The sequence below is a fragment of the Caretta caretta genome, chromosome 25, assembly GCF_965140235.1.
Source record: "Caretta caretta isolate rCarCar2 chromosome 25, rCarCar1.hap1, whole genome shotgun sequence".
Taxonomy (NCBI): Eukaryota; Metazoa; Chordata; order Testudines; family Cheloniidae; genus Caretta; species Caretta caretta.
The window spans coordinates 8,067,335-8,092,955 of record NC_134230.1 but is presented as its reverse complement, the minus strand read 5'-3'; the positions used below and the strand labels follow the sequence as shown (position 1 = coordinate 8,092,955).

Below are 25,621 nucleotides of genomic sequence, written 5' to 3'. Positions count from 1 at the left end.
AGTTGGCTTAGAACAGCTGCGTGCGAGCATATATATGTATGCATAAGTATTGCACGCACACAGCTACGTGGAAAGAAAGTTATTCGGGTTGTGAAGTCAAGCACCCTAAGTTAGGAAATGCCAGAATTAAATTTGCCTTTGCAGACCTAATTTAACCCCCTTCTGCAAATGCCTTAAGGTTCAGTCTTTAATGACACCATCACATTTTCTTCACAAACCCCTGCTTCATTCAGTGCACAAAATGGAAAGTGCTCACTTAGTGAGTAGCTATTAATATTTTGTTTTTCCTCATTGTTCAATGTGTGGCCCCAGGCCTGATATACTGCATGCGATCCAAACCCTGCTTTGAAGACAGAATTATTAATTTCTTCATGGGCTTTTCTCTGGTGCTCCTCACTATAGTATCTGAGTGCTTCACAAATGTGAACTTTTATTTTTACAACGCACCAGTGAGATGAAGGGAAGGTGGGGAATTGTCCCCATTTTACGTAAGGGGAGCTGAGGGACAGAGATCAAGGTCAAAAGTATTCACTGATTTTGGGTGTACAATTTGAGAGACCTGGGCCTGGGTTTTCAGAGTACTGTATGTCTTCAGTGGCAGCTGTGAGCGCTCAGCACTTCTGCAAACTGGACCCTGGGGTCTCAAGTCAGGCACTCGGAAAATGAGGAACGCTATTAGTAACCATTCTGAAAACTTTGGTTTAAGTGACTTGGCCAACTTCACATAGGAATTTTGTGGCAGGGATAGGCTCAAATTCCATAGGGCTGCAGAATTCAGCTGCATTAGCCGTGAAACCGTCCCTTCTCTTTCTGAAATCCCCGGCCTCATTCACTACATCTAGAGTGACCATATTTCCCAGACTGAAAATGGGACACCCCGAGGGTTGCCTCATTGCCTCCCCCCTCAGGGCTGATCTGTGGGGGCCCCACCACAGTACCGCTTGCCTGAGCCCCACCGAACATTCCTCCACTTGATCAGCTGGCAAGAGCAAACTAGACAAATGGCCAGTTTTGCGCTCCTTCCCCCAATCACGACTTAAAAACCGGAACATATGATCACCCTACTACATACATACCTTCCAACTTCTGCAGCAGCCCCCTTCACCACACACCTCTTGTTCATCCCCGGAGCAAGTCCCCTGCCTCGCTCAGTGCACAAGATGGTCCTGTGGAAAAATAGTATGTGATCATGTAATTAAAACCCATGCCACAATGCACGTGCGAATGGGAGCTGAGTTAATGTTGCACAGGCAACCTAACGCTGGCATTTCCGAGCAGTTGACTGCTGGACTTTGCAACCTGAATAATATTCTTTAAACTGCATTTTGTGTGATGTTTTCTGTATTTTTTTCAAAAAGCAAACTGAAAAAGCAAAGTTTATTCTCTGGTGTCCTATTGACACCTGCATAGGTCATCAGCAGGGTTGAATCCTTTAGATCCATTGGACAGACCTCCCCCACTTGATCTAAGGGGGCACCTGACAGCAGAAGTAGGTTGTCTTTTATGTGGACCAGCACTTGACGGTGAGGCACACTTTACTGGTGGATTTCACAGGTGTTTGCTGAAAGCAGAAGAAAGGTGAGACTTGGGAATCTTGGGTTTCATTCCAGGCCTTGGATGGGAGTATGCTCTAATGGGCACAGACTCTTTTTTGCTCTGTCCCCTTGAACCTGTCCCAGTCCTGTCTCTTCCTTACCCCTGGCTCCTTAATCCAGTCTCCTTGCCCAGTCAATCCTTCTCTGGGTTCACTGACTCCCAATCTCCCCACACCCAATCCCCGTCTCCTTGCCCAGCCAGTCCCAATTCCCCTCTCCTAGCTTCTCTTCCCCCCACCCCCCCTTGGTCTTTGCTACAGTCTCCCCACTCCTTAATTCCTTGTCCAGTCTCTTTGCCCAGACCTAGTTCTCTTCTTGCACACCGGCTCCTTGTCAGATCTGTCTTCCTTTCACCCTGTCCCTGCCCACACTGGCTCCTAGTCCATGTCCAGCCAGTCCCAGTCTCCCCACAAGCTCTTCGTCGGATCTTATTGTTCTGCCTCTCTCTCCCTCCCCCACCCCCCCAATAAATCCCAGTCTCCTAATCCAACCAGTCCCTTCTTCCTTGCCTAGCCAGCCTACCCTCTGCCTCCTTCCAACCCATTCTCAGTCTCACCAGCCTCCATGTCCCAGTCTACTCCTTTCTCTTCCCGTTGGTCTGCCTTTTATCTCCTCATCTGCATTCGAATCAGACAGCTTCCTTCTGTCTGCTGCCTGGGTGCCAGCAGAGGGGTCACTGGGAGCACAGGAGAGCTATGCTCCCTGCTGTCAGTTCTGGCGCCTTCCCCCCGCCCAGAGTGGCAGTTACAGGGCAAGTCCAGCTTTGCCCCATAGCTCTGGGTTGGAGCACGTTCAGTTGTTCTGTGGGTACGGTGCACGTGCTCTCTGGTCACCACAAGAGCCGTAGAAGCTGGTGCATGCTCAGTGAGGACATAATCTTCTGAGGTTTTAGCTGCTAAAGTCTAGGCCATGTCTACGCTACCACTTTTGTCGGCGTAACATATATCGCTCAGGGGTGTGAGGAAAAACGCCTGCCCGAGCGACATTTGTTACACCGGCATAAGTGGCAGAGTGGACAGCACTGTGTTGGCAGGAGAGCGCTCTCCTGTCGGCACAGAGCGGCGATACAAACAACCTTACAGCGGCACAGCTGTAAGGTCTCTAGCGTAGACATAGCCTTTGTCTCCAGATAGAGCATGTGTGAACTGAGATTTTTCAGAAGTTTATAACTTGGCCAAATTTGGACAGATTTTCACAGGAATGGCAAAAGACAACCAGGCCACACCCTTACCAAATTTCGAGTCACTGCCCCCAAAGAATGGGGGCACTTGATCTGTTCAAAGGAAACATCACCTGAGGTTTTTTGGGTTTTTTTAAAATGGGCAAAACTTATTTTTCCCAGACTTGTTCTCCAACTGCTAACCCGTTTTTTGGCTGAAATTTCTTCACCATAATAATTCGTCTGAGGCAGACACCCAGAACGTCAAATTTCAGCCTGAAGTTGGCAAAGTTGTAATCAACTGAAGACAGGGTCTTACAATGGGAAGTATTGTGCAAACTTAATAATGGTCGACACAACCAGCCCTGCTTGCAGTATACACACATTGACTTACATGGATGTGCGCACATAAGTATTTAGGCCATTTTGTTTGTGTGCTTTATCTGGAATCCAGAATAACAATTCCAGAGCTGTGAAGCTTTATTCACTGGTAGTATTAAAGGGCAATAACCTCAACTCCATTAGCTCTTCACGCTCTTCGGCAACCACCCGCATGCACACTGATGGCTGGAGGAGGAACTCTTCAGTTTCCTCTTAACTGTTGGCTGTACTGAAATCTGACCATCACTGTGTGACTGGGTTACAGGAGCAATCAGCTTTGGAGCAAGGACAGGCTTTTTATTTGGAGTCGGAGTTGGCTAAAGAAAAGAGGGGGGAAGGGCAAGGCCCAAGATGGGTGTTGTGGGAAGGCAGGCCCTCTTCTCATCCTAGGAGGAGAGCCTTTGCTTGCACCTAGGGGTTCATCTGAAAGCCTTTAAAGGCCTTGTCTACAATTGAGAAATCTGACCTGCTAAGCGCTGTTTGGATTCCTCCTGGCGGGTCTGTAACATGCCACAAGCACACACCGAATATGGCTCTCAGCAGTGGACGGCGTTCGTATCCCCGTTTGAATTGCCCTTTGCCGTGAGCTGTGTTGGCTGGCTCCACTAGTGTGCTGCCAGGGCAGGCGGGCAGGCAGCCACTGATTCAAACAGGAGGCCAGAGAATCAATGATGGAATGCATCAGAGAAACGAGGCTGCGGGAGCTCGTACAGCGCCTAGCGCAGCTGGGCCTTGGGGCTCTCGGTGCCACCCTAATACAGATCTAATCAGGGGCTCCACTGTGATATCCTTCGAGAATGCCGGACGGGGACAAGGGCTACTAGTGCTGTTATCCCAGCAAGTACAGTGCCATGATACAGGATTGTATGGGCTCTTATTGGACTGCCCCATATTCATCTGCTCCTTCCCCTGCACGTTTCCACAGTGCTCCAGCCCTTCCCATGAGCTGCACAAGGAAAACAGGAACCCGCCCAGTGCTTGCATCACATGACCCTGTGATCTTAAATCCCAGATTGGTTCTCTTGTTCTGATATCTTGCCCTAGTTGCTTGTTGCCCATTTGTAAGTGTAATAAAGTTGATGGTGCACTTTTGACCTCTGTATTAAAGGTTCCTCTAGCATACTTTATTTGGAAGTAGCTCATGGTGACACTTAATGGAGGGGACCTGAGTCTCTTCACTCTTGACAGTCACCATCAATTCCAGTATCTGCTGTTCTGATTCTTTGGCTCTCCCCCTATGTTACTTGGTACGTCCTCCCCAGCCTCTTAAGATGCTTGAGAGAAACTCTGACCAAAGAGTGAGCTCTGACTGTTCATCCTGGACTTGGTTTTGAGGGAATGGCCTGAGTTTCCAAGGGCCTTTGACCCTTTCTCCCATAGTCCCCCTGGGCTCCCAGAAGGTCTTGTGAAAACTCTCACAAGCGCCTGCTCTTTAGTAAACTGGTGGATAAGTACCCAGGGGGCAGTGCAGCTAGAACAGCTAACTGGAGTACTGTGTGTGTGGACATGACTGCACTGTTTACACTGGCTGTTACCCACAATTCAGTTCTCGAGTGCTTCGTCCTGTGTCATGTCTTCCCCTCCCCCTCCATGGAGAGGGTGAGGTGGGTGAAATGAGACAAAGTTGGTGGCTGGCGTCTCACAGGCCTCACCCAAGCTGTCCAAATGCTTTGGAAATACTCCTGAAACCAACATGAATAGAGCGAGCATTTCTGTCTCCTGATTTCTATTGGTGTTTGCAGGGTATGCAGATGAATTGCTTTAGAAAAACACATTAGCAAAGCAAAAGTTTATTCTAGGAAGTAGGAGGTGGGAGAATTGGCAGTAATTCTCCCTAGTATCCAAGGTATTATTAGAGGCTTATCCCTGCTCTGCACAGTAATCACATTGGAAATTTTTGATTAGAAAACAAAATCTAAATGAGAATTATGAATATTCATTAGGTGTAGAGATTAATATGCATAATTATGCAAATTAGACAGCAATTAAACACCAATTCTCTGGGGAAATGATTAACACAAAGGCACAGAAATAGAAGGATGTAATTTGAAAGAAGTTTCTGGTTAAATGAACAGTAAAGGGAGCGGAGGAGACAAATATGGCGTGTTTGCCATAATAATAAGCTTTGCTAAAATGAAATTGGTGCAACCACCGAGACAGTTTCACCACCCCATTTCCACCCCCATCCCAATACACACCCCCTATTTGCTCTGCAGTTTAATGTATGGAGACACTGACTGAAAGGTATAAACTATCTCATTTTATAAAGAAAAACAATGCAAGTCCTTAGGTTGGTTGGTTTTTAAGCTGGCTTGTAACTCATGTTCTAAGAGATGAGAACATCTGAATGTAGTAAGAATCTTACCCCAAGCACTGCTGGATTTTTATAGGGCGTAAGCAACTGACTTCCAAAATGCCAGCTTGATGAGGTGTCGAGGGCTCTTGGTCCTATGTAGGATTTTGTGTAATGCTCAGAAGATGATCTGAACGCACAGGGATGCATATTCCAGGCATAGGCCAGAGAAGAAGGGTGGTGTGATGATCAGCCAAGACTAGACTTTTCCCCCTCCAATATAAAACCTTTCCACCCTCACCCCTTCAGTTTTTTAAGTGTCTGTCAGCGGTGGATTAGGGAGCTGCTGTTTATTGTGAAGCATTCGCTATAGATTGTATGTTGCCACCTTTCCAGCCTGGCTGTGATGCGTACTGCAGCTCTGAGCTGTGAAGGCAAACAATCTTGAGCTGGGTTTTTCGCCTCTTGCACAGAGGGAGGGAGTGGGGGAGTGTTTTGGAGCTGCTTGAGATGAATGTGAATTTTTAATGTCAACATCTCTTTAAATGGCGACTTTTTGCGGGGGGGGGGGTCAAGTGCAAGGTTTGAAATAGTGAAATTGGAGTTAGAGTGAGTCTGTTTGATAATCTAAAAAGCTGATTTGTGGAAAAACATTGCCGTCTGGGTGCAATGGCTGTTGGGTGGGGGGTGCGATTGTTTTGAAGTGTGTCCTTGTCAGAAATGTGTATTTTATATGTAAAAACGTATATTCAGAAAGGACAACGTGGTTGCCAAACGCTTTTGTGAGCTGCTGCCCATTGTGAGCAGTTTTATGTATGTAGTGTGTGTGTATATATTTTAAATTGTATACACAGCTAGACCTGGGATTTTCAAAGGAAACTGGGAGTTTAGAAGCACAGCTGTTTTGAGAGTCGAAGAGGCTGGTGCTCCTAGATCTCTTAGTGAAAATCTCTTCTCCCTCCCACCCCAGTACCAACTCCCATTGAAATTCAGTGTAATTTGGGCACCTAAGTTTGTTAGACCACTTTGAAAATCTTAGCCCTACAGTTGTGAAGTTCATAAACTCTGAATTGATCCAGGACCATATAGAATATGTACTGCCTTGTTAAACATGGATGCAAGCCTTTGGACAAAGGCAGAGGTATTTTATCTCTGTATCTAGCTGACTCTCAAAGCCTGTGCGTTAGCTGACTATCTTAAAACTGAATGGGAACCCCAGCCACAGTCCCACCCACTCCAAGAGATCAGCTTTCCTAAACTAACCAGTGATCTTTCAACCAAGTAAACCAACACAAGCCTCCATCTAGATGAACAGTGGCCTCTGCCTTGTGTCTCTTGTGGCATTTTTGGGTTTACTGACCGTCCCATTCAGCAGCGTAGTTTCTTGAAGTGTGAGCCTTAAATCATACCTAGCATTGCCCATAGGTGGCATTAACCGCTGGAGCATTAGGCCTGTATGGCCAATAAAGCCTACTGGTACCAGTTAAAGGCCCTGTCTCCACAGGAAAGGAGTTTTTTGTGTGTAACCTTAGGTGTGGATTTAAGCCACTATAGTTACACTGGAATAGGAATGCCCACAGTGGGGTTATACCAGTATAGGTAGCTTGGATTCAAACTAGTTTGTCGCTTGGAAGGGTTTATAGCAAAACTGAAAAAGTGCTCTCGTGAGTGGGCAGTGCCTGCTCTATAAATGGTAAAACTTTCCTATGTGGAGACATAGTTCATTACCTACACAGTCGCCAATAAGTCATGTTAGGCGTTTGTCTTTTGGAGAGGGATTCAGAGGGGGAGGTTTGGGGCTTAATTCTATTTGCAAAGGATCCTCGTGCTTAGTTTGACTAGAGAATGTTCTGACCAAATCTTTTGTGCTCAGGTGCTGCTCATGGGCCAGGGACACAGTTTTATGCTCCTCTGGGGTGAAAGTAAAGTTTCACTCAAACAGGCATGAAAATGCAGAGGGTGAGGTTGTGTCTAGGATAGTGCACACCAACAGCTCAAGGATGGTCTCATTTAGGCTGGTGCAAATCTCTGTTAACTGTGCTGAAGGCAGGAGAGTTATTCCTAGATCTGCAGAAGTAGAAAGCAGAGCAGAATTTGGCCCTGTGAGCGAACAGTTTCAAGCACAGATTTCAGTTAATGTACAGTTCTTCCCATTGACCTAAATTGGACCATGTGGCAGCAAGGGGGCACCTGCATTAAGTTTTTTAATGTGTAGTCCTCTTAAATGTTGCCCTCTAGGAAGACCAGATTTACAAGCTATTGCTTGAATCATGCAAAGGTTAAAAAACACTTCCCCCCCCCCCCCATCCCTGGTTCTCGAACATGTATACAAACTCCGCAGGGCTTGCTTTGAAGCTTGCTAAATAAGCTTTCAGCTCTCAGCTGAAATGGGGAGGTTCAGGGAGAGGGTCGGTCACAATAAGTGGAAATGGTTTATTAATGAAAATATTGTTTTGTTTGTAGAAGGAAGAGTTAATTTTGAGAGGACACTTTTGGGGGTTTGCTGATAAAGCCAAAGTAACCTTTGTTCTCCCTGTTTTTTGGTAGGCTTGGATGAAAGGCCGGGATCGGGTTCCTGGGGTGCAGGAGATCAAAACAGCTCTGCATTTGACCAAGGAAGGGTAAGGATGAAGCGTAAACAGGGACCTTAAACAAAAATAAACAGGGTCTTTATGGTGGCTTCTCGGCTTGTATTCGTGCCCAGTCAGCTTTAACCTGCAAGCGTTGTTCTTGTCGTTCTAGTGATAGATCCTCGGCTAATCCCCTCAGATAGGTCATTTCTGCAGTCATTCTGCAGTGGTGCTGGTCGAGAGAAGGTTTGTCTCTTTATTACTGTGACAACAACATGCCCGTAAGGCCCTGCTGGCCCGGGCAAATGTTGTGGCAGCTTTCTTGCAAACCTTCTCCTTGTTGAAAAGTGTAGTGTAGTTTAGATGGCACCTGGATCAGTGTTGACTTGGCTTGTCCAGACAACCCTGCACTTCCTCGCTCATGCATGGACTTGCATTTTAAGTTAGAGGAAAGCAGTAGTTCCTGATGGCTGAGTGGGGAGAGCAGGAGTATCCGCTTGGCTCTGAGTTGAACATTTTTAGCTAGGCATCTAGCACGGATTACTACAATTGTACCTTGTGTGCATTTGGGACTCCAGCTTTCTCCAAGTGATGGAGGAGGGAGGCTGAAGTTGGACTGTAGTAATAAGGCACCTAAAACAGCAGCTTGAATTGGCAGTTGATGGTGCCAGGTGTCCAACCAGAACACCCCCAGCCTGCAGAACCTTGGAGTAGCCTGGCTCTGGAACCAGACTCTGTGGTCATTCTGGGTGTGGGATCTGCTGCCATCCCATTAAACCTGCTGCTGCCAGAACACATTGAGCATCTGTATCATCTCCCAGCTTTATCAATGCCCATGATGAGTGCTCATCCCACAGGTATTGGAGGTCCCTGTGTAAGAGAGCGGGTTACAAGGGTTACAGTCCAACAGATTGACACGGAGCTCTCAGGGAGGGAATGGAAAGCCATGGGAGGTGGGAGGAAGAGAATTGGAAGTGTTTGCAGGGAAGGAATTGAGGCTGTAACAGCATATAACTGGGGCCCGAGGAGGGGAAGAGAGAAAAGACATTAACTTAATTGAAATGGTGTTTTTTTTGACAGATGCTCATGTTTTAATGGGTTTATGTGATTCGTTTTCACAATGGCACCGTTCCCTTCCCTTAGGTCAGCGATGAAACAGGCACCATGTCGTTTCTCATTTTTATAGACCTCCCCTCTTCCCCCCCACCCTCGCCCCTTATGGCTTTGGGGAGGGGTGGGCTGGGTAGATGCTATGGCCCATTTCTCCTCGGAACAGGAGGAATTGCTCACACGGTGCCTGCCAAGTGCCGAGGCCCTTCAGGCCGGGGGCGAGTTGGGTGGGAGCTGCCAGCGGGAAAGAGTTTTGTTTCTCCTCAGGGAGCTGTTCTTGCGGCTCTTCTCCAAACCAGCTCGCTTCCTTGGAAGCACTCCTGGGCTTCCTGCTGTTCCCGGGTGCTGTGAAGAAGGGAGATGGAGAAGCCAGTGCATTATTGTTGTCCTCCTTCACCCATAGCTAGGGGTGGATGCTGGAATGAATCCTCTTGTGGTCTGGAGTTTGAATCCCCATATCACTGCTGTCCCCTTTCTAGGATGAACCAGGCTAAAACTCCCAAGTGCAGACACCTCTGAACTCTGTGTCTTTGGAGGCAAAGGGGGAAGTAGTTTGAAATCAAGAGCCAAATGTTGTGGTTTGGGTCCCTCTTTATATTTAAACCCAAGTTACATAAAAATAATCGGATCTGGATTTTGCTCAAGCAAGCTTCCAGGTGGCACAACTGATGTGACTCTGGGGCTAGTTGTTTTTGATTGAGACCCACGCTAGCTGGGGGAGTGGCTAACGGCAAGCCTTGCCCTGGGAGTTCTCTACTTTCCACTCATCATCCATTGTCACTGGGAAGTTATGGTTTATTTTATTTTTTCAATCTCACATGTACAATTCTTGTTTTGTGTTACATTAGCAGGGCTATGGTGAAGGCGCCCATTATGGAGAACACAGGGACCTATCATCTCACAACAGCATATCTTCATCACCATTCCTGGGAGCTGGACTAGTAGGTAAGTGCTGCGTGCTGTACCTCTGAGCAAGGTTGTCATCCTACGTAATGCAGGTGAATTAAAAAACCCAATGAAGAGTGTTTGCACAGACCATAATAATCCACCCAAACATCACCAAAAGTTGCTGTTGTCAAACCTGCGGCCGAATGAGTTGCTCTCTATGAGCTCTGTCATTGTTTTATGGATGCACAAGGGCCTTTGTATTTTACATGGTGGTGGTATTTTTTTGATCTATCACAGTAGCATCTAGAGTCCCCAGCAGAGATCAGGGCCCTGTTGTGTTGGGTGCTGCATAGAAACATAGAGTCTCTGCCCTGAAGAGCTTACAATCTAAATAGCCCAGACAGAGAGGATGGGAGGGGAAACCATCCAAGAGAGGAGAAGGGATTTGCCCAAGATCAAAGAGCCAGGAACATAACCCCATTTACAGCACACACCTGGGGCTGTAAATCTACATTAGCTGGTAGCTGTTTTCTGCCCTCCTGCCCCCCATGCCACTTTGTGACATTTTTCCTAACCTGCACCATGGCTCAAAAGGCCTTCCTTTCTCACCCGTTTCCACTCTGCACTTGAAGTGACCAGCCTGGGGTCTCGTGCTTTGCACGAGGGCTGTAGTGCGACCTAGTAGTATTGGTGTGTGGGAGAGCCTGGTTTCGTTCCCCATCTCTCTTGACACCCTGTCCAGAGTGCAGGATGCTCAAACAGCCTGGAAAGAAGGAAGTGCCATGTACATTTTTGCTTAACGCTGGCCCCTCTGGTTGACCGAGAGGCGTTGATATCCAACCTTGATGTTCTTCTCCTCGTTCTTTCTTCCCCCCCAAATGTTGCTATGTGCATTCCTGGAAGGGAAGTTTGTTTTGTTTTTAAGGAGCTTTTTTCCACAGAGGTCCTGTTTGGCAGGTGTGACCTTCAGGGTGTTCCTTCACACTGCGGCTACCAGATAGTGGAGATGATGGGGGGTTAGCCAGTCTCGCCTGTGTGTCAAGTGCTCTGCACTCCTCTAACTTGGTCCTCCATCCCTATTTGGCACGTGAGGTCCCCGCACTCTGTCTCCTGCTCTGTCTCCAGAGGAGCCAAGATAATCACTGAATTCTGCTGAGGACCTGCAGAGAGCCCAGTTCTTCTCCTCGTGCTTCTCTGACTGTCTGGGTCAGGCAGCAGCAAGGGGACCGTGCCTCTTTAAGTGCCTTGCTCCTGCTTGCTCCTGCTCACATTCCCTCTTTCCCCAGAGATGGTGATTTGCGCACAACTGGGCGCAAGAAGGATGCGTGACAACTTACCCCCTTACCTCTACAGACTTGGGGGATTAAGAGCAGAAAATATCCATCCTGAAGGGCTTAGAGAGCTTCTAATTACATTAGGCAAGGAATCCAGGTTAGATGTCCCCTCCTTTCCCTTAGCAGCAGTGGTTAAAACCCTCTTGTTAACGTGGCCAGTGTGTTTGCTGAGGTGAGTCTGGAAGTGGGGGAGGAAGGCTATTACTGGCAGTGAAAGGCGAGGGGGGGCTGTATTCTTTAAAAGAAAATCCCTGCTAAAAACGGTGGTTCCTCCTTCTCCAGAGCGAGGGAGAAAGAGGAAGAGAAGGACTTAATAGATCTAGGAAGCAAATGTTGGCCAATTTCCTCCTCCTGCTCTGTATGTGGTGGAAGAGGGAAGCTGTCAGATCCAGGCCACCAGAGACTGACTCTCCAGATAGTCCATCTCTAGATGGTTATTTCCCCACTGTGGTCAAAAGGGGAATTTCCAAGTTAAGTCTCCGGGGTCCCATCCAGAGGAGGAAATGAAGAGCACCTCTGAGCGAGCTATTTCCTGGTTGGATCAGAGGAGGTGGCTCCTTGCTTTTTGACCTGGAGGTTGCAATAAAAGCAGAGGTAGAGTTTCTTAATGACAACAGAGAAGTCCGCGTGAAATCCTTCAGGTTTGGGGGAAGAAAACTCTTTATGTCCAAGAGCCAAACGTGGCTCCAAGAGTTGCCACTGGCTAAAAGTGGCATAATTCCTAAGATTTCTCATGGAGCAGGTGAACAGGAGCTGCTGCCTTGAGGAAGAACAAAAAGGTTTCAGCCCCAGATGTCTGCAGCTATGAGATCTTTTGCCCAAAAGATAGGCTTACTGTTAAAGACAGAACTCCAGGTTTTTTGCTAGCACATCAGATATTCCCCTAATTCCACTGCATACCCATGCATACGTTCATGATACTTGGGCCTCTGCTATGTGGATTGATGGGAGTCTCCTTTAGCTGTCGCTAGCACTTAAGGACCTCTGAATGTCTGTCCGTAGCACCCAGAGCCCTACGAACTCTTAGTGGGTCCCGATGAGAGGTCAGTGCTGCACATTACAAAATTCTTGGGGACTGTGACTTGATCCAGGTCTCCCAGTACAGTAAAAAGATCTAATCTTCCAGGAGGCTTGTGACTGGAGGCAGAGGCTGCAACACCAGAAATGAGGCAGCGGGGAACGGACTGGTTTAGAAAGGGAGAGGAAAAAGCTGGAACTTCAGTCATTTTCATTCCCAAACTGGAATGATTAAAAAAAGTAATTCATGAACTACTTTTCCCCCAAAATTCAAAATTGTGTTCCTCCTTTTTGCCACTGCATGTGATAGGCTGGAGGGTGGCTGGGCCAGGGCAGGGTTTTTTCACCTTTTAATCCCCACCCTCCCTCCGCCACACACACTCAAAGTTCTGAAAAGTTAGTGGCAAAAAAGAGAGAAATGGAAAATGTGTGTTTGGGTAGCCCTGGATAGCCTTTATTCTGTTGCATTCAGCAGCGGGAAGGTGGAAGAAACAAAAAATGAAATTTTGAAATCTATATTTTCCAGATTCTGGCTTCAGTGGCAAACTAGAAAATTTAAAAAAAATTAAAATTAAAAACAAAAACACAGCAAACTAAAAAACAGCTCAGAGCTTTTTGGAAAAGTTTCCAGTTTGAAAAAAGATACTTTTTTTTTTTTTTAATGGATGGGGGTTGGGGTGGGGAGGAGAGAGTTTAGAATGAAAAATGTACCAGCTTTACTAACAACACGGACAGGCAGAAGATGAAAGAGTATAGATAGGATGATACAAGCAATGTGGGGAGAGAGCAGAGAAGGATGTGAGATCACCCTCCCAATTGGCCATCTTCCAATCTCTTTTTCCAAGAGTGCAGTTTAAATCCATTCCAAAGTCTTACCATCTTTTTATTTCCTCCAGGAATGCCAGAGGGCTCTAAAAGAGACTCTCCTTTCAACAGGAGCAAGTTCTGTGATAGAAATTCCAAGACTGGGTGGGATGGGTAGGGGGAACATCTTCCGAATTCTGGTTTCTGAGAACCCTGAGGAATTGTGGAGTTTGAGCAGCGGGCAGCTGTCAGTTTGCATGGCATAAGGTATAGGGCAGCCCCACTGCCATGGGCAAGAGGATGCAAGAAGTGGTAACTCCCTCTGCAATTGTTCCCTGGGTGTGTGCGGTTTCCCAAAATGCAGATCGCTGCCCCACAGGCTTCGAACTTGTCCACTGAAGCATCTGACAGTGGGACCAACAGTTCTGCGTGTGTTAGCGATGGAATGCAGTCAAGCCAGTGCTGCTTTTAAAAATAAATAAATAAAACCATCCTTCGTTGCTGCTCCGTTTTCTACCTGCCCCAAAGAAAAATGGTGGAGAGGCAAGAGGCACCTTGACACAGAAGGCGTTAGGCAGGCTTACAAGCCTGTAGGAATTCAGCGCTTGAGAACCCCATCAGCTTGAGCTTCAGGAAACTTCATGAGCTCTGTCAATATTTGGGCTGCATAGCCCAGTGATCCCGAAAATTCCTTTGATTCGTGCACCTGCGTTGGCCGAATGATCCATGGTGGCATCTTCATGAAGATGGGTGTAGCAGTGATCACCTCCTTTGGAATAGTGGAGGCTTTGCCCATCCTGCAGACCTGGATGGCAGCTTCCTCCCAGGAACCAGCTCCAGACAGACTGTCTGGTGTCCTGTGATGCAGGTGGTGGAGTCCCATGAGCTCGTGCCTAAACTTAAAGGAGACTGGTTTAATTCTAGCTTGGAAAGTCATGTGGTTTTGGAGCAACAGTGGACACCAGCTACAGAAAGGGGTGTTTTTTCTGTCAGGGATTGGGTTTTGTGGCACTCCATTCTGCAGCTCCAGCAACACTGACAACAGCTGCAATCCAGTCTCCGCTCAAGCTGTTAGGATCCTTGGTGTCGTGCATCTCAGTTGCTCCCAGGTCCAGGTTGCATCGGAGACTCCTGCAGGGACTGCTGCTGACAAACTGTTCTAGGTGAGCCAGGATGTGAAGAGAGAGGTTCAGATACTGCAGGAGGAAATGGCCATTTTGGTGGAAGAAGGTGGATGCTACACAACAGCGTATCAGGGCATGTTAATCCAGTTTTCCCACTGATGTGTTCCAGTACCAAGGGCTGAAGTGGACAGGCTGACCGAGTAGGGTTTGATTGTGTTATGGACACTCTGTTAATAGGAAGTAGTGGTGGTTCACAGAAATCGTGCAGCACGTGCGTGTTAGGAAGATCACATAGCTTTGTGAAAAATCATCATTGGAAAAACATGACATTACAACACGAAGCTACGTTTTGGGGGGAAGGTTGCATGAATCGCAGCTGCTCCAGGAAGCAATGGCTCCATGTCGATGGATGGAACTTAGCCTGTTACATCCAGGCAAATGAGTGTGATTGTTGGAGTGTCACTGTATACTTCCCAACAGCACATGTCCTCTTTCTCTAGACGAAGGATGGCCAAGGCAAAGGGTGCCCTTTCTGAACACTGAATGAACCTGTCTTGTGCATTTCTTACCATTGCTTCATGTTCCCTGAGCTGTCTGTGTGACCAGGCTAATGCAGGCAATCACGATGCCCAGAGAGCTCTTGTGTTCAACAAAACGTGAGCTCCTCGGCTAATGTTTTTCCCAGTTTGGGCAGGCCTGAGATAGCATTGGGTCTATCAGTGTAACCCTTACAACCTGGCTGTTAAGGGACTGCATGATGGAGGATGTTTGGCCATTGCCAGGAATTGTGTTGCTTCTACCATGTGCTCTTGAGTAGTGTGAAATATTGGTGTAAAACATGAGAGATTTAATACCTGAAAGGTTTGAGAGATGGGACTTCTTACTAATGGGTCTGGAGTGTTGTAAGCACTTGAGGCACAAATAACGGATCAGTGGCATCTTTAGGTGCCTTTTCCCTGGTGCCTGATCATCCAGAAGTAGTCCAGGTCCCAAGAGTTGCTGTGCTGAAGTCTCTACAAAGCCAGAAAACACCATGCATAAAAGCTGGTGTTGGCATTGTTCTCTGCACCAGCATGAATTGTGGCAATGTCTGTGTACCTTTCTGTCCCACCAACGGTTGCCTTGGTGGCTTCCTCATCTGAGGAGAAGTTCAGAACTTTGGACCTTGGCATAACTTTTCGCCTGTTACTAAGATAAAGTGGTGATGAGCCTCTCTAGCATTTACCTCCAGTTTTACCAGACTCACTGTTGCCAGCTTTGTCACCCAGATCGATGTAATTTCTGTCATTTGAGGGACAGCCTGGCCTGATTGAGTGATTGGGGGATGAGGGGGAGCTGGGTTCTATTCCCAGTTCTGCCATATAACCTTCCCCTCTCTCTGCCTGTGTCCCTTTCCACCCATTGTCTATTTAGATGGTTAGCTGTGTGGGGCAGGGACTGTCTTGCAATGGGCATGTGCAGCGTCTGATCTTGGCGTGCCCCGCTAGCTGCTGCCGAAACACACACATAATTAATAATAATTCCTCCAAAAAGGGGAGGATGGGGAGAGCACGTTCTGTAAACTGGCTGTAAGCAAAGCAGTAAAGATTTGTGCTAAACTTGTGAGCTTTGCAGTTGCCAGCGCTGGGTGTTGCCTTCCAAGACGTAAAAGATGTAGTGCCCATCTTTTAAAAAGGGAAGGAGGAGGATCCTGGGAGCTACAGGCCAGTCAGCCTCACCTCAGTCCCTGGAAAAATCATGGAGCATGTCCTCAAGGAATCAATTCTGAAGCACTTAGAGGAGAGGAAAGTGATCAGGAACAGTCAGCATGGATTCACCAAGGGCAAGTCATGCCTGACTAATCTAATTGCCTTCTATGATGAGACAATTGGCTCTGTGGATGAGGGGAAAGCGGTGGACGTGTTGTTCCTTGACTTTAGCAAAGCTTTTGACACCGTCTCCCACAGTATTCTTGCCAGCAAGTTAAAGAAGTATGGGCTGGATGAATGGACGATAAGGTGGATAGAAAGTTGGCTAGATTGTTGGGCTCAACGGGTAGTGATCAATGGCTCCATGTCTAGTTGGCAGCCGGTATCAAGTGGAGTGCCCCAAGGGTCGGTCCTGGGGCCGGTTTTGTTCAATATCTTCATAAATGATCTGGAGGATGGTGTGGATTGCACCCTCAGCAAGTGTGCAGATGACACTAAACTGGGAGGAGAGGTAGATACGCTGGAGGGTAGGGATAGGCTACAGACGAATTAGACAAATAAGAGGATTGGGCCAAAAGAAATCTGATGAGGTTCAACAAGGACAAGTGCAGAGTCCTGCACTTAGGACGGAAGAATCCCATGCACAGCTACAGACTAGGGACCAAATGGCTTGGCAGCAGTTCTGCAGAAAAGGATCTAGGGGTTACAGTGGTTGAAAAGCTGGATATGAGTCAACAGTGTGCCCTTGTTGCCAAGAAGGCAAATGGCATTTTGGGATGTATATGTAGGGGCATTGCCAGCAGATCGAGGAACGTGATTGTTCCCCTCTATTCGACATTGTTGAGGCCTCATCTGGAGTTCTGTGTCCAGTTTTGGGCCCCACACTACAAGAAGGATGTGGAAAAATTGGAAAGAGTCCAGCGGAGGGCAACAAAAATGGTCAAGGGGCTGGGGCACATGACTTATGAGGAGAGACTGAGGGAACTGGAATTGTTTAGTCTGCGGAAGAGAAAAAAGGGGGGGTTTTGATAGCTGCTTTCAACTACCTGAAAGGGGGTTCCAAAGAGGATGGATCTAGACTGTTCTCAGTGGTAGCAGATGACAGAACAAGGAGTAATGGTCTCAAGTTGCAGTGGGGGAGGTTTAGGTTGGATATTAGGAAAAACTTTTTCACTAGGAGGGTGGTGAAACACTGGAATGCGTTACCTAGGGAGGTGGTGGAATCTCCTTCCTTTGAGGTTTTTAAGGTCAGGCTTGACAAAGCCCTGGCTGGGATGATTTAGTTGGGGATTGGCCCTGCTTTGAGCAGGCGGTTGGACTAGATGACCTCCTGAGGTCCCTTCCAACTCTGAGATTCTCTGATTCATCTGTAACAGCTCAGTGGAGCTTCCTCTGCAGCGTGGGGACCGGGTCACCTGCTGGTTTGAACTTGAGTAAGTGGTGGATTCTCTGTATCTTGAAGTCTTTAAATCAAGATTTCAGGACTTGGTAATTCAGCCAGCGGTTCGGGGTCAGTTACAGGCGGGGATGAGGTTCAGTGGCCCACGATGTGCAGGAGGTTAGACTAAATGATCCCCTCTAACCCTTAAAGTCTGAGTCTAAAGTCTTTAATCCTATTGGGCTAATGTGAAGAGTTTTCTGCATGCTAATCAAATGTGTTCTCCTTTAGCACTGGTGGTCTAGAGTGAGGATAAGGGGCACTGGACTGGGAATCGGGAGGCTGGGGTTCTGTTCCCAACTCTGTGACCTGCTGTGTGATCTCTGGCACATCTCTTCCCTGTCTGTGTGAGCTTCTGTTTCCCCTCCCACGTTTGAGCTGTCTGTCTTGTCTGCTTAAGAATGTAAGCTCTCCGGGACAGGGACTCTCGCTGTGCGTACGTATGGTGACTGGCACAGTAGGGGACCGTGCTTTGTGAGGCCTTTCGGTGTTATAACACAAATAAATAATAGCTCCAAAAGAGGGATTTGCATGTCATTTGATCGGTGCAGCATTTCAGATATAACATTCCTGATGTGTCTGGTCTTTCCTGGTTTTCTAGAGGGCTTCTTGATCATCCAAGGGCATGCACAGATGAATACTCTTACACTGTCATTGAAAGGAGCAATGTGCATGTTAAACTGGCTGTACAAAATCACCTTGCCCCTTCCACACTTTTCTGAGTTTCCAGCGTCCTGTAAATAGCTACATGTATAGAAAGGCCTGAATCGCTAATGTGTGTAAAAGGGATAGGGTAGGAAGTCCGGGAAGAAAACCCCTTTTGGGCCATCAGAAAGAAGAAACACATGGCACAAGACCAATATTGGGGCCTTCAGTCCTTTAAAAGGAATCACAGCCCAGTCCTCTCCCTTTGCCATTTACAGACCTTTGTGGGGCAGGGGCGGGGTGTGAATCCCAGACTGGTAGGGCCCTTCTTGTTCTTGAACCCGCTAATCCAGAAGGCGGGGGATGGAGGGGGAAGAGCTTTTTAATAAGCAATCTTTGAAATCAGTTGCTCTGTTCACCATTCACCCTCAGTGAAGGGGGGGTGTGGGGGAAATTGTTTAAACAGCAGGGAAACTGATAAGCCATAACAGATTTCTTTCTAGTAATTATTTCTAGTAATTAGCTTCTTTTCAGAGAAGTGTTTCTAATCGGGTGTGCATTGTGAGCTATTGTGAATTGCGTTCTTCCTGGACAATGGTTTTAATCTGCCCATGGACGTGGGGGTGTGATGACTCCCCTTTTTTAACATTTTTTTGTTAATCGCTCCCTGTGCTTTCCCTCCCCTCCCCGCAGGAAATAATTCTAATAGAATTACTGAGGTCTGAACAGAAATTTTTTTTTTTAAATTCCTTCAGACTTGCTGCGTCAGCGCTTGGGGTTGTGAGTTGCTGAGTTCATTGGATGGGGGAGTACATATGGGGCGGTGGGGAGTGAAAGAGGGAGTGCTGCTTGCTTCTGGGGCTGGGTGATTTGAGGGCATCCATGTGTGAACTCCCAGGGGCCTGGCAGAACTGCGGGATGTTCCCTGGCTGTAAGCACCTGCACTTCACCGGGGAGGCTCATCTGCAAGTCCACAGAAAATGCAAATAGCCTTTTCTTGGCTTGTTCCTTTGCTTGTCCAGAGGCAGAAACACTGAACTGGCATGTTAGCTTAATCGGGCCGTCCAGCTTGCATTGTTGTATGTGACATACTGTGCGTGCCCAGGGGTGGGTGTGAAAGTTGCTGCACGATATAGCTCAACATCCTGCTTAGTGACATGCCTGGAAAGGTACTTTCAGTGTAAACCCTTATTTTCAGGGTTTGCTGATGTCGGGATAAATGACCATCTGGGATGAAGCTTCCTGTTCTGTCCTTGTCCAGAAGTGAATTCAAATGTTGCCTTTTTTTTTAAGAGAGAATTTGCAAGCAGAGAATGGAAATCAGTCTGGCAGGTGTCTTTGAAAAGCTAGTTACCTGAGTACTGATGTATACCATGTTACATTTTAATTTCAGACTAGGCATGTAGGCTAGTCGAGTGGTTAAGCAGCAGTTCTGCGGAAAAGGACCTAGGGGTGACAGTGGACGAGAAGCTGGATATGAGTCAACAGTGTGCCCTTGTTGCCAAGAAGGCTAACGGCATTTTGAGCTGTATAAGTAGGAGTATTGCCAGTAGATCGAGGGACGTGATCGTTCCCCTCTATTCAACATTGGTGAGGCCTCATCTGGAGTACTGTGTCCAGTTTTGGGCCCCACACTACAAGAAGGATGTGGAAAAATTGGAAAGAGTCCAGGAGAGGGCAACAAAAATGATTAGGGGACTGGAACACATGACTTACGAGGAAAGGCTGAGGGAACTGGGATTGTTTAGTCTGCAGAAGAGAAAAATGAGGGGGGATTTGATAGCTGCTTTCAACAACCTGAAAGGGGGTTCCAAAGAGGATGGATCTAGACTGTTCTCAGGGGTAGCAGATGACAGAACAAGGAGTAATGGTCTCAAGTTGCAGTGGGAGGGAGGTCTAGGTCGGATATTAGGAAAAACTTTTTCACTAGGAGGGTGGTGGGATCTCCTTCCTTAGAGGTTTTTAAGGTCCAGCTTGACAAAGCCCTGGCTGGAATGATTTAGATGGGGATTGGTCCTGCTTTGAGCAGGGGGTTGGACTAGTTGACCTCCTGAGGTCCCTTCCAATCCTGATATTCTATGATTCTGTGTATGTAGCCCTTCGGCGAAGAGCGTGCCAAGTTTGAGGGGAGGAAATCAATTGAGAAATTGCTTATTATAAACAGGTGAAAATAACATACTGCAGACCCTCTCTGGCAGACTTGTGTGAGCATGTGCACAGGAGTCCAACAGAAATGTGGACGGGGAGTGCAGGGAGCTGGAGGAGAAATAAAGGATGGGGAAACCACAAGCCTTCGCCATGTTAAGAACTTTAAACAGTTGACATTCCCAGGTATAAAACATTTAAGCACTTAAAATCTTTCCATGAGGCTAAAAGTCTCCCAGTTCTCTCTTCACTACCTGTTGTCCCCCTATCTCTTTCTTCCTCTATGCATGCTCGCTCGCTCTTTGGACCTGTCCAAGTCTGCAGAAGTGGAACTCTATAATTTTGAATCCCGTACGATCTGTCAGAGCAGGGCTCCCCTGGCCTTATGTAGCAGCCTGATTCAAACTTTTGGCCTTCCTTCAGAAAACAGAAATGTATAGCTTCTTTTTAAAGAGAGAGTGACTTTGGCAGCTGAGCTTTAGGGGAGTCGCCCCCAGAAGAATTGCACCATTTAAAAAAAATCCTGAAACTTCAAACGTCCTCCACCCCCGAAGTTAAGATGGCTGGAAAGATTTGAGGCATCCAGTTCCCACTTCCAACTGATTCGTCTTTTCTCAGTGCAACCCTATCCAGTTTACGTTGCCCACTCAATCTCAATTTTGCTTCCTAAAATTTGCAAAAATGTGAAAAATTCAAAATAAAGTATGTAGGGGATCTGTTTCCTGCATCTCCTGTATTTTTCAAGGATTCTTAACATTTGGGACTGTCTGAATTTTTGTAACCAAGTGTAATTTTTTGGGAGGAGGTGGGAGTAGGGATTGAGGGTATAAACGGTACTCCACTGAAACATACTTTAGTCCTCGTTTTTGTTGAGGTGAGTTTTTCTGTGGGCACTCAGCCTGGTTCTTGAGGAGAGGGGGAACCGATTGCCCAGAGAAGAAACAATACACTGTTTTTGTGATCCCCATGGAAATGTTGGCTTTTTCTGTACAACTCATCAATAGAACAGTAGGTGAATTTCAAAAATCTAGATATTTGTTAAAATCAGGAAGATTCTGTCAAACATACTCATCTCTTCCCCCCAACCCTGTGAATCAGATCTATTGCCTTAATTGCTGACAGCATTAGACTCTACAATCTCTTGTGCTTCCCAAGAGGGTTGTTACTTAATTTTTTTGTCTCGCTGAAAAAGGAAGTGTTTTCAACCACCAAAGTTGTTTTCAAACAGTGAGAGTCACTTGAATCCACAAAAGCCAGGAAAGCCTGAATTGAAGCTGACCTGTCTGTTGTTTTTTCAGAGCACCATTGTCCTGCCAAATCCCTCTCTGTTGATGGTGTAAAATAGATTGCTAGTACCTAGCTATACTCTGTATTTATTATCTGAGTTAGCTGCTGGACAGGAGCAAGTGATTCTTAGTGCAAGATTTTAAAAGTGTGGAAATTTCAGCCCCACTGTATGAACCTGCATGTGCATATTCTGACACTTGGGAGAGTGTCAGACAGAAATGTAACATTGTTTGAAAAAGAGATTTGCCGTTTTAATCCGGTACGCAATAATTTCATTTTTGCTTTGCATTGTGAGCATTCGCACACTTGATTTTAATGCTGTTTGTTGCCTTAAGATGGTTGCGCTACCTGATACTTGCCAAAAGTCAACCAACAAAGTGATACATGTAAACAGCAATATATTTGCAGCGGGGGAAGCTTGTCAGTTGCTTACCAGATAAAGTGTTCTGGAATTACCCTGGTTTCCCTCCGATTTAGGACTAAGCATGATCTGCCTGACACAACCTGTTGAGTTATTTCTGTAAAGTTTCAGGATCTGTAGCAAATATAGCTGTTAAGCTCTTTTAAAAATTAGGTCGTTTAAGAGATCCACCCTGTGACATTTTGACCTTTGTTTACTTAACATTTAAGGCTGTGGAACAAAATAGTAACATGGGCTGGAGTATTTTACCATCCTTAACTGTAAGTGAGGTGCATTGAATACACCTGCGGCTCAGACTCTTGTTTTGGAAGAAGTGAGAACATGCTGTCACAATGCAGGGGCGAGGGCCTGCAGAGAAGAATGCAGTGAACAAGTTAAATGCTGTCCCTGCTGGAAGTGGCATGATGAGTCTTTTTTGCTGGGTGGGTGGTGTTGTTCCTAGCCCCCCAGACCTTTTCTGCATGTGGGTGGGTTCAAGTTTCATGCAGTCAGTCTGATGCTGTCTGAGGTGGGAGCATACCAAAAGCACCTGTGGGGTTCCAGATAAAAGAAGAATGCCATATAAGCCACCTTCTGGCTTTTCAAAACCAAGCACCATCCTCCTTGGTCCTCACACCTGCCTGTCTCGAGAAGCATCTGAACACACACATTTGCTTCTGCCCACCTTAAGAGAAAAACCAGATTGGGAGAGTTCTCTTCCTCACCCTGTTTGCTCCCAACAGAGAGATCCTGTTAACTGGGGGAAAGGATGTGTCTTTAATCATGTTAACTCCTCACCAGGCTACAGCGAGGCCAGCTACCACCACTTCACGTGTCAGCCTGCATCCTAACAGAGCTTTTCTGTTTGCTAACTAGATTGGGCATGTCCTTGTAAGCAGAAATGTTGGGGGTTTGCCGAAGAGTTTGAGAGTTCTCTTAGTGGAAAGGGGAGATTTGGCTGAATGACGACTACCTATAGAATTTAATGTGTTCAGCAATTCCCTGCTGACGCTGCCTCTTGAGTTGTGTAGACCCAGGGGATACAGTGCTGGTGAGCTTGTTTTGGCTTGCGGGACACTCGCTCTCCCCCGCTCCCTTGGGGCACTCGTAACACGTCGTAGTTATGGCTGGTTGAAAACTTTCCGTCGGAGCTGATTTTCAATTAAAGGAAAAAGTCGGTTTTCCATGGAAAACTTCAGCTGTTTGTTTAAAAAACAAACACATGAAAACGCAAAATTCTTCTTTGAGTCGATGTAGACACATATTCCACTTCGATCAGTGCGTGCCCAGTGCGCGGGAGCCAGACACTTTTGCCTAGCAGTACCCACGGGGGGGCGCTCATGCCTCGTGGCCCCTCCCCTGGCTGTTGGAGGTCGTGCTGCCCCAACCCCCTGCAGTTCCTTCTAACTGCCCATGGCTGGAGCTCCATGTGGTTAGAACCTCACAATTAGTCTTATTGCCTGGTGGGAGTTACATTTCAGATGCCTCATGCTCCCGTTCTCTAGGGGCCAAACTCCCTGGCCAGCATCATGGCCATAAAACTGCCGTACTGTAGCACCTCCCCTTGAGAAGAGGGGACACTGATGAGCTGGGACAGCAGCGACCAGACCAGTGAGCCCAGCCCATGCAGTGCTGCAGCAGCATTTCAGAACCGAAATATTTCTATCTTCAATTTTTCACTGAAAACGCACAATTTTCTGCAGGGAAGGGGAGAAACAACACCCCGTTTCCTAGCCAGCTGTATTTTTAATTGCTCGCCCCGAGGCAGGCTGCCAGTGTTACTCGGTAGTGGTGGGAGGGTGGTTGTAACCTTTTTACCAGGGCATATCCCCTTGGTGATCATCAGCTAGAGAGAGAGGCTTTTCATTTCAAACAGGCTCCTTCAGTGTTAGGAAAGGTCCTGGATTTCCTCCCAAGGCATGGAAGTTGTGAATGCCTGAGTTCCTCAGGTTTGAATGGGAGGTCAAAATTCTCAGATAAATACTTGCCACTTAAAAACAGTCCCAATTTCTGGAGGTTTTAATATCCAAGGGGAAAAAATAATGCCCCGCTCCCCTCCGTCTGAGTTTGAATTCAGCATTAAATCCTTGCACTGATAGCGTACCAAAATGATTTTTGCTGCTGTTTGGACAAATACGTGCAGATTGTGTTAGTCAGCCATGCTTAGCTTTTGGTTTTTTCCCTGGTTCCACCAAATTTGGATGGCTTTTTTTAGTTTGTCTGGAGGGGTGGTTTTGTTTTTTTCGCCCTCTATTCTGAAACTGTCAGTTTCCATGGCCACGAGCGGTTCCCTACATCATTGCAATTTTTTTTTAAAGGACCAACTGAGCCCTGCTGTTCTTGAAGGTAAAAGATCTCCTGTTTTTGCAGCAAACTATTATCTGCTTCAGTTGACATCCTGATGAAGGGCAAGAGAAGCCAAAATTTAAAGATGGGCTTTGCGCCCAAATAGCGAAGGCTCTGAGTGAGTGTATGCAGCTTTGTAGGTGTGTTCAGCTCCTTCTGTAAATTTATACAAAATGCTGTTTTTTTTCCTTCACCTTTAGGGAAGAGCGGTGAAAGAGCTCCCTACTCAACGTTCAGCAGAGATACAGGGATGCCAGGACTAAATCAGGTAACAATCATAATAATCAATAAAAATGCTTTAATTTTTTAAAAAACGGAATGAATTTGGGGGAAAAGAGCTTAAAAATAAGGACCGAGTTTTTCAAAGTAAACTGGGGGATTTAGATACTCATCTACCATAAAAATTAAATGTGAGGCTGCTTTTCAAATCTCAGCCAGTGGCTCTTGTTTCAGTTTTGTGTGTGAGGTTTAATCAGAAGTGTTGAGTTTAAGGCCCTGCCTATACACACAAATTACACCACATCAGTTTTTAAACCTGTGTAACTAAACTGATACAAAACCCTATGTAGACTCTTATTTTAGTTTGAGTAGCTTATTTCTGTTTAGCTTAAACCTGCTTCTAACAGACTCAAGTTAAATTGATATAAAGCCTCTTTGTGGTGCTTTAAATGCCCACACAGCCTTTTACACTGGTTTAATTAAAATGATTTAAAGTGACTCCTTTAGTTAAAGTGGGGTAACACTGTGTAGAAAAGCTGCCGAAGGGTTTATGCACCCAGTTCCCATTAAAATTATTGTGGGGTTCGGTATGCAGATCTCTTGGGACTCTTGGGAAATCTCAACCTAAATTCTGAGTGCTCTTCTCTGTTTTACCATTGCATTCCTGTCTTCCGTTTACCCAGGGTTGGCTGAAAGGGGCAACTTGCTCTTATAATGGGGGGGAGACCTGCTTTAAAGCTCCACACTGCATGCACAGTTTTTCCCTGGGGAGGGAGAGAGTGAACCACACACGACAGATGGGAGTCAGGTTGCTCAAAGTCTGTCTGTCTGCTACAACTGGGAATACGCCTCCCCACCTGTGTTGACTGACAAGTGCTAGCTCTGTTGGAGCTAGCGTGCTGAAAATAGCAGTGTGAACACTGCAGCATGGGCTAGCCACCCAAGTCCAGACCCAGGAGCCAGGTGGGCTAGTATGCAGGTGGCTAGCCCATGCTGCAGTGTCAGTGTGCTGTTTTTAGCTTGCTATCTGGAAAACAAAGCTAGCATGCATCTGTCTAACCAGCTTAATATAGGCCTCAATCCTGAAATGCAATTCTTACAGGAAGATCCCTGCACCATGAATCTCAGGGGGGCTGTGTGCTTGGCTCACATGTGGATCTTACAGCGGGATCAGGGCC

General features: G+C 46.7%; 1 protein-coding gene across 8 annotated transcripts in view; it reads left to right on the top strand.

The window, feature by feature from the left end:
- Positions 1-25,621, top strand: part of TCF3 (transcription factor 3) — a 120,749-nt gene that overhangs the window by 58,300 nt on the left and 36,828 nt on the right. For 7 of the 8 annotated variants that reach the window (XM_048831026.2, XM_048831025.2, XM_048831024.2 and 4 more), the window contains exons 4-6: positions 7,976-8,049; positions 9,957-10,053; positions 24,425-24,492. In XM_048831026.2, coding sequence (XP_048686983.1) covers positions 7,976-8,049; positions 9,957-10,053; positions 24,425-24,492 — 239 coding nt within the window. The remainder of the gene's footprint in view (positions 1-7,975; positions 8,050-9,956; positions 10,054-24,424; positions 24,493-25,621) is intronic. The other variant, XM_048831020.2, reaches the window with a different exon arrangement.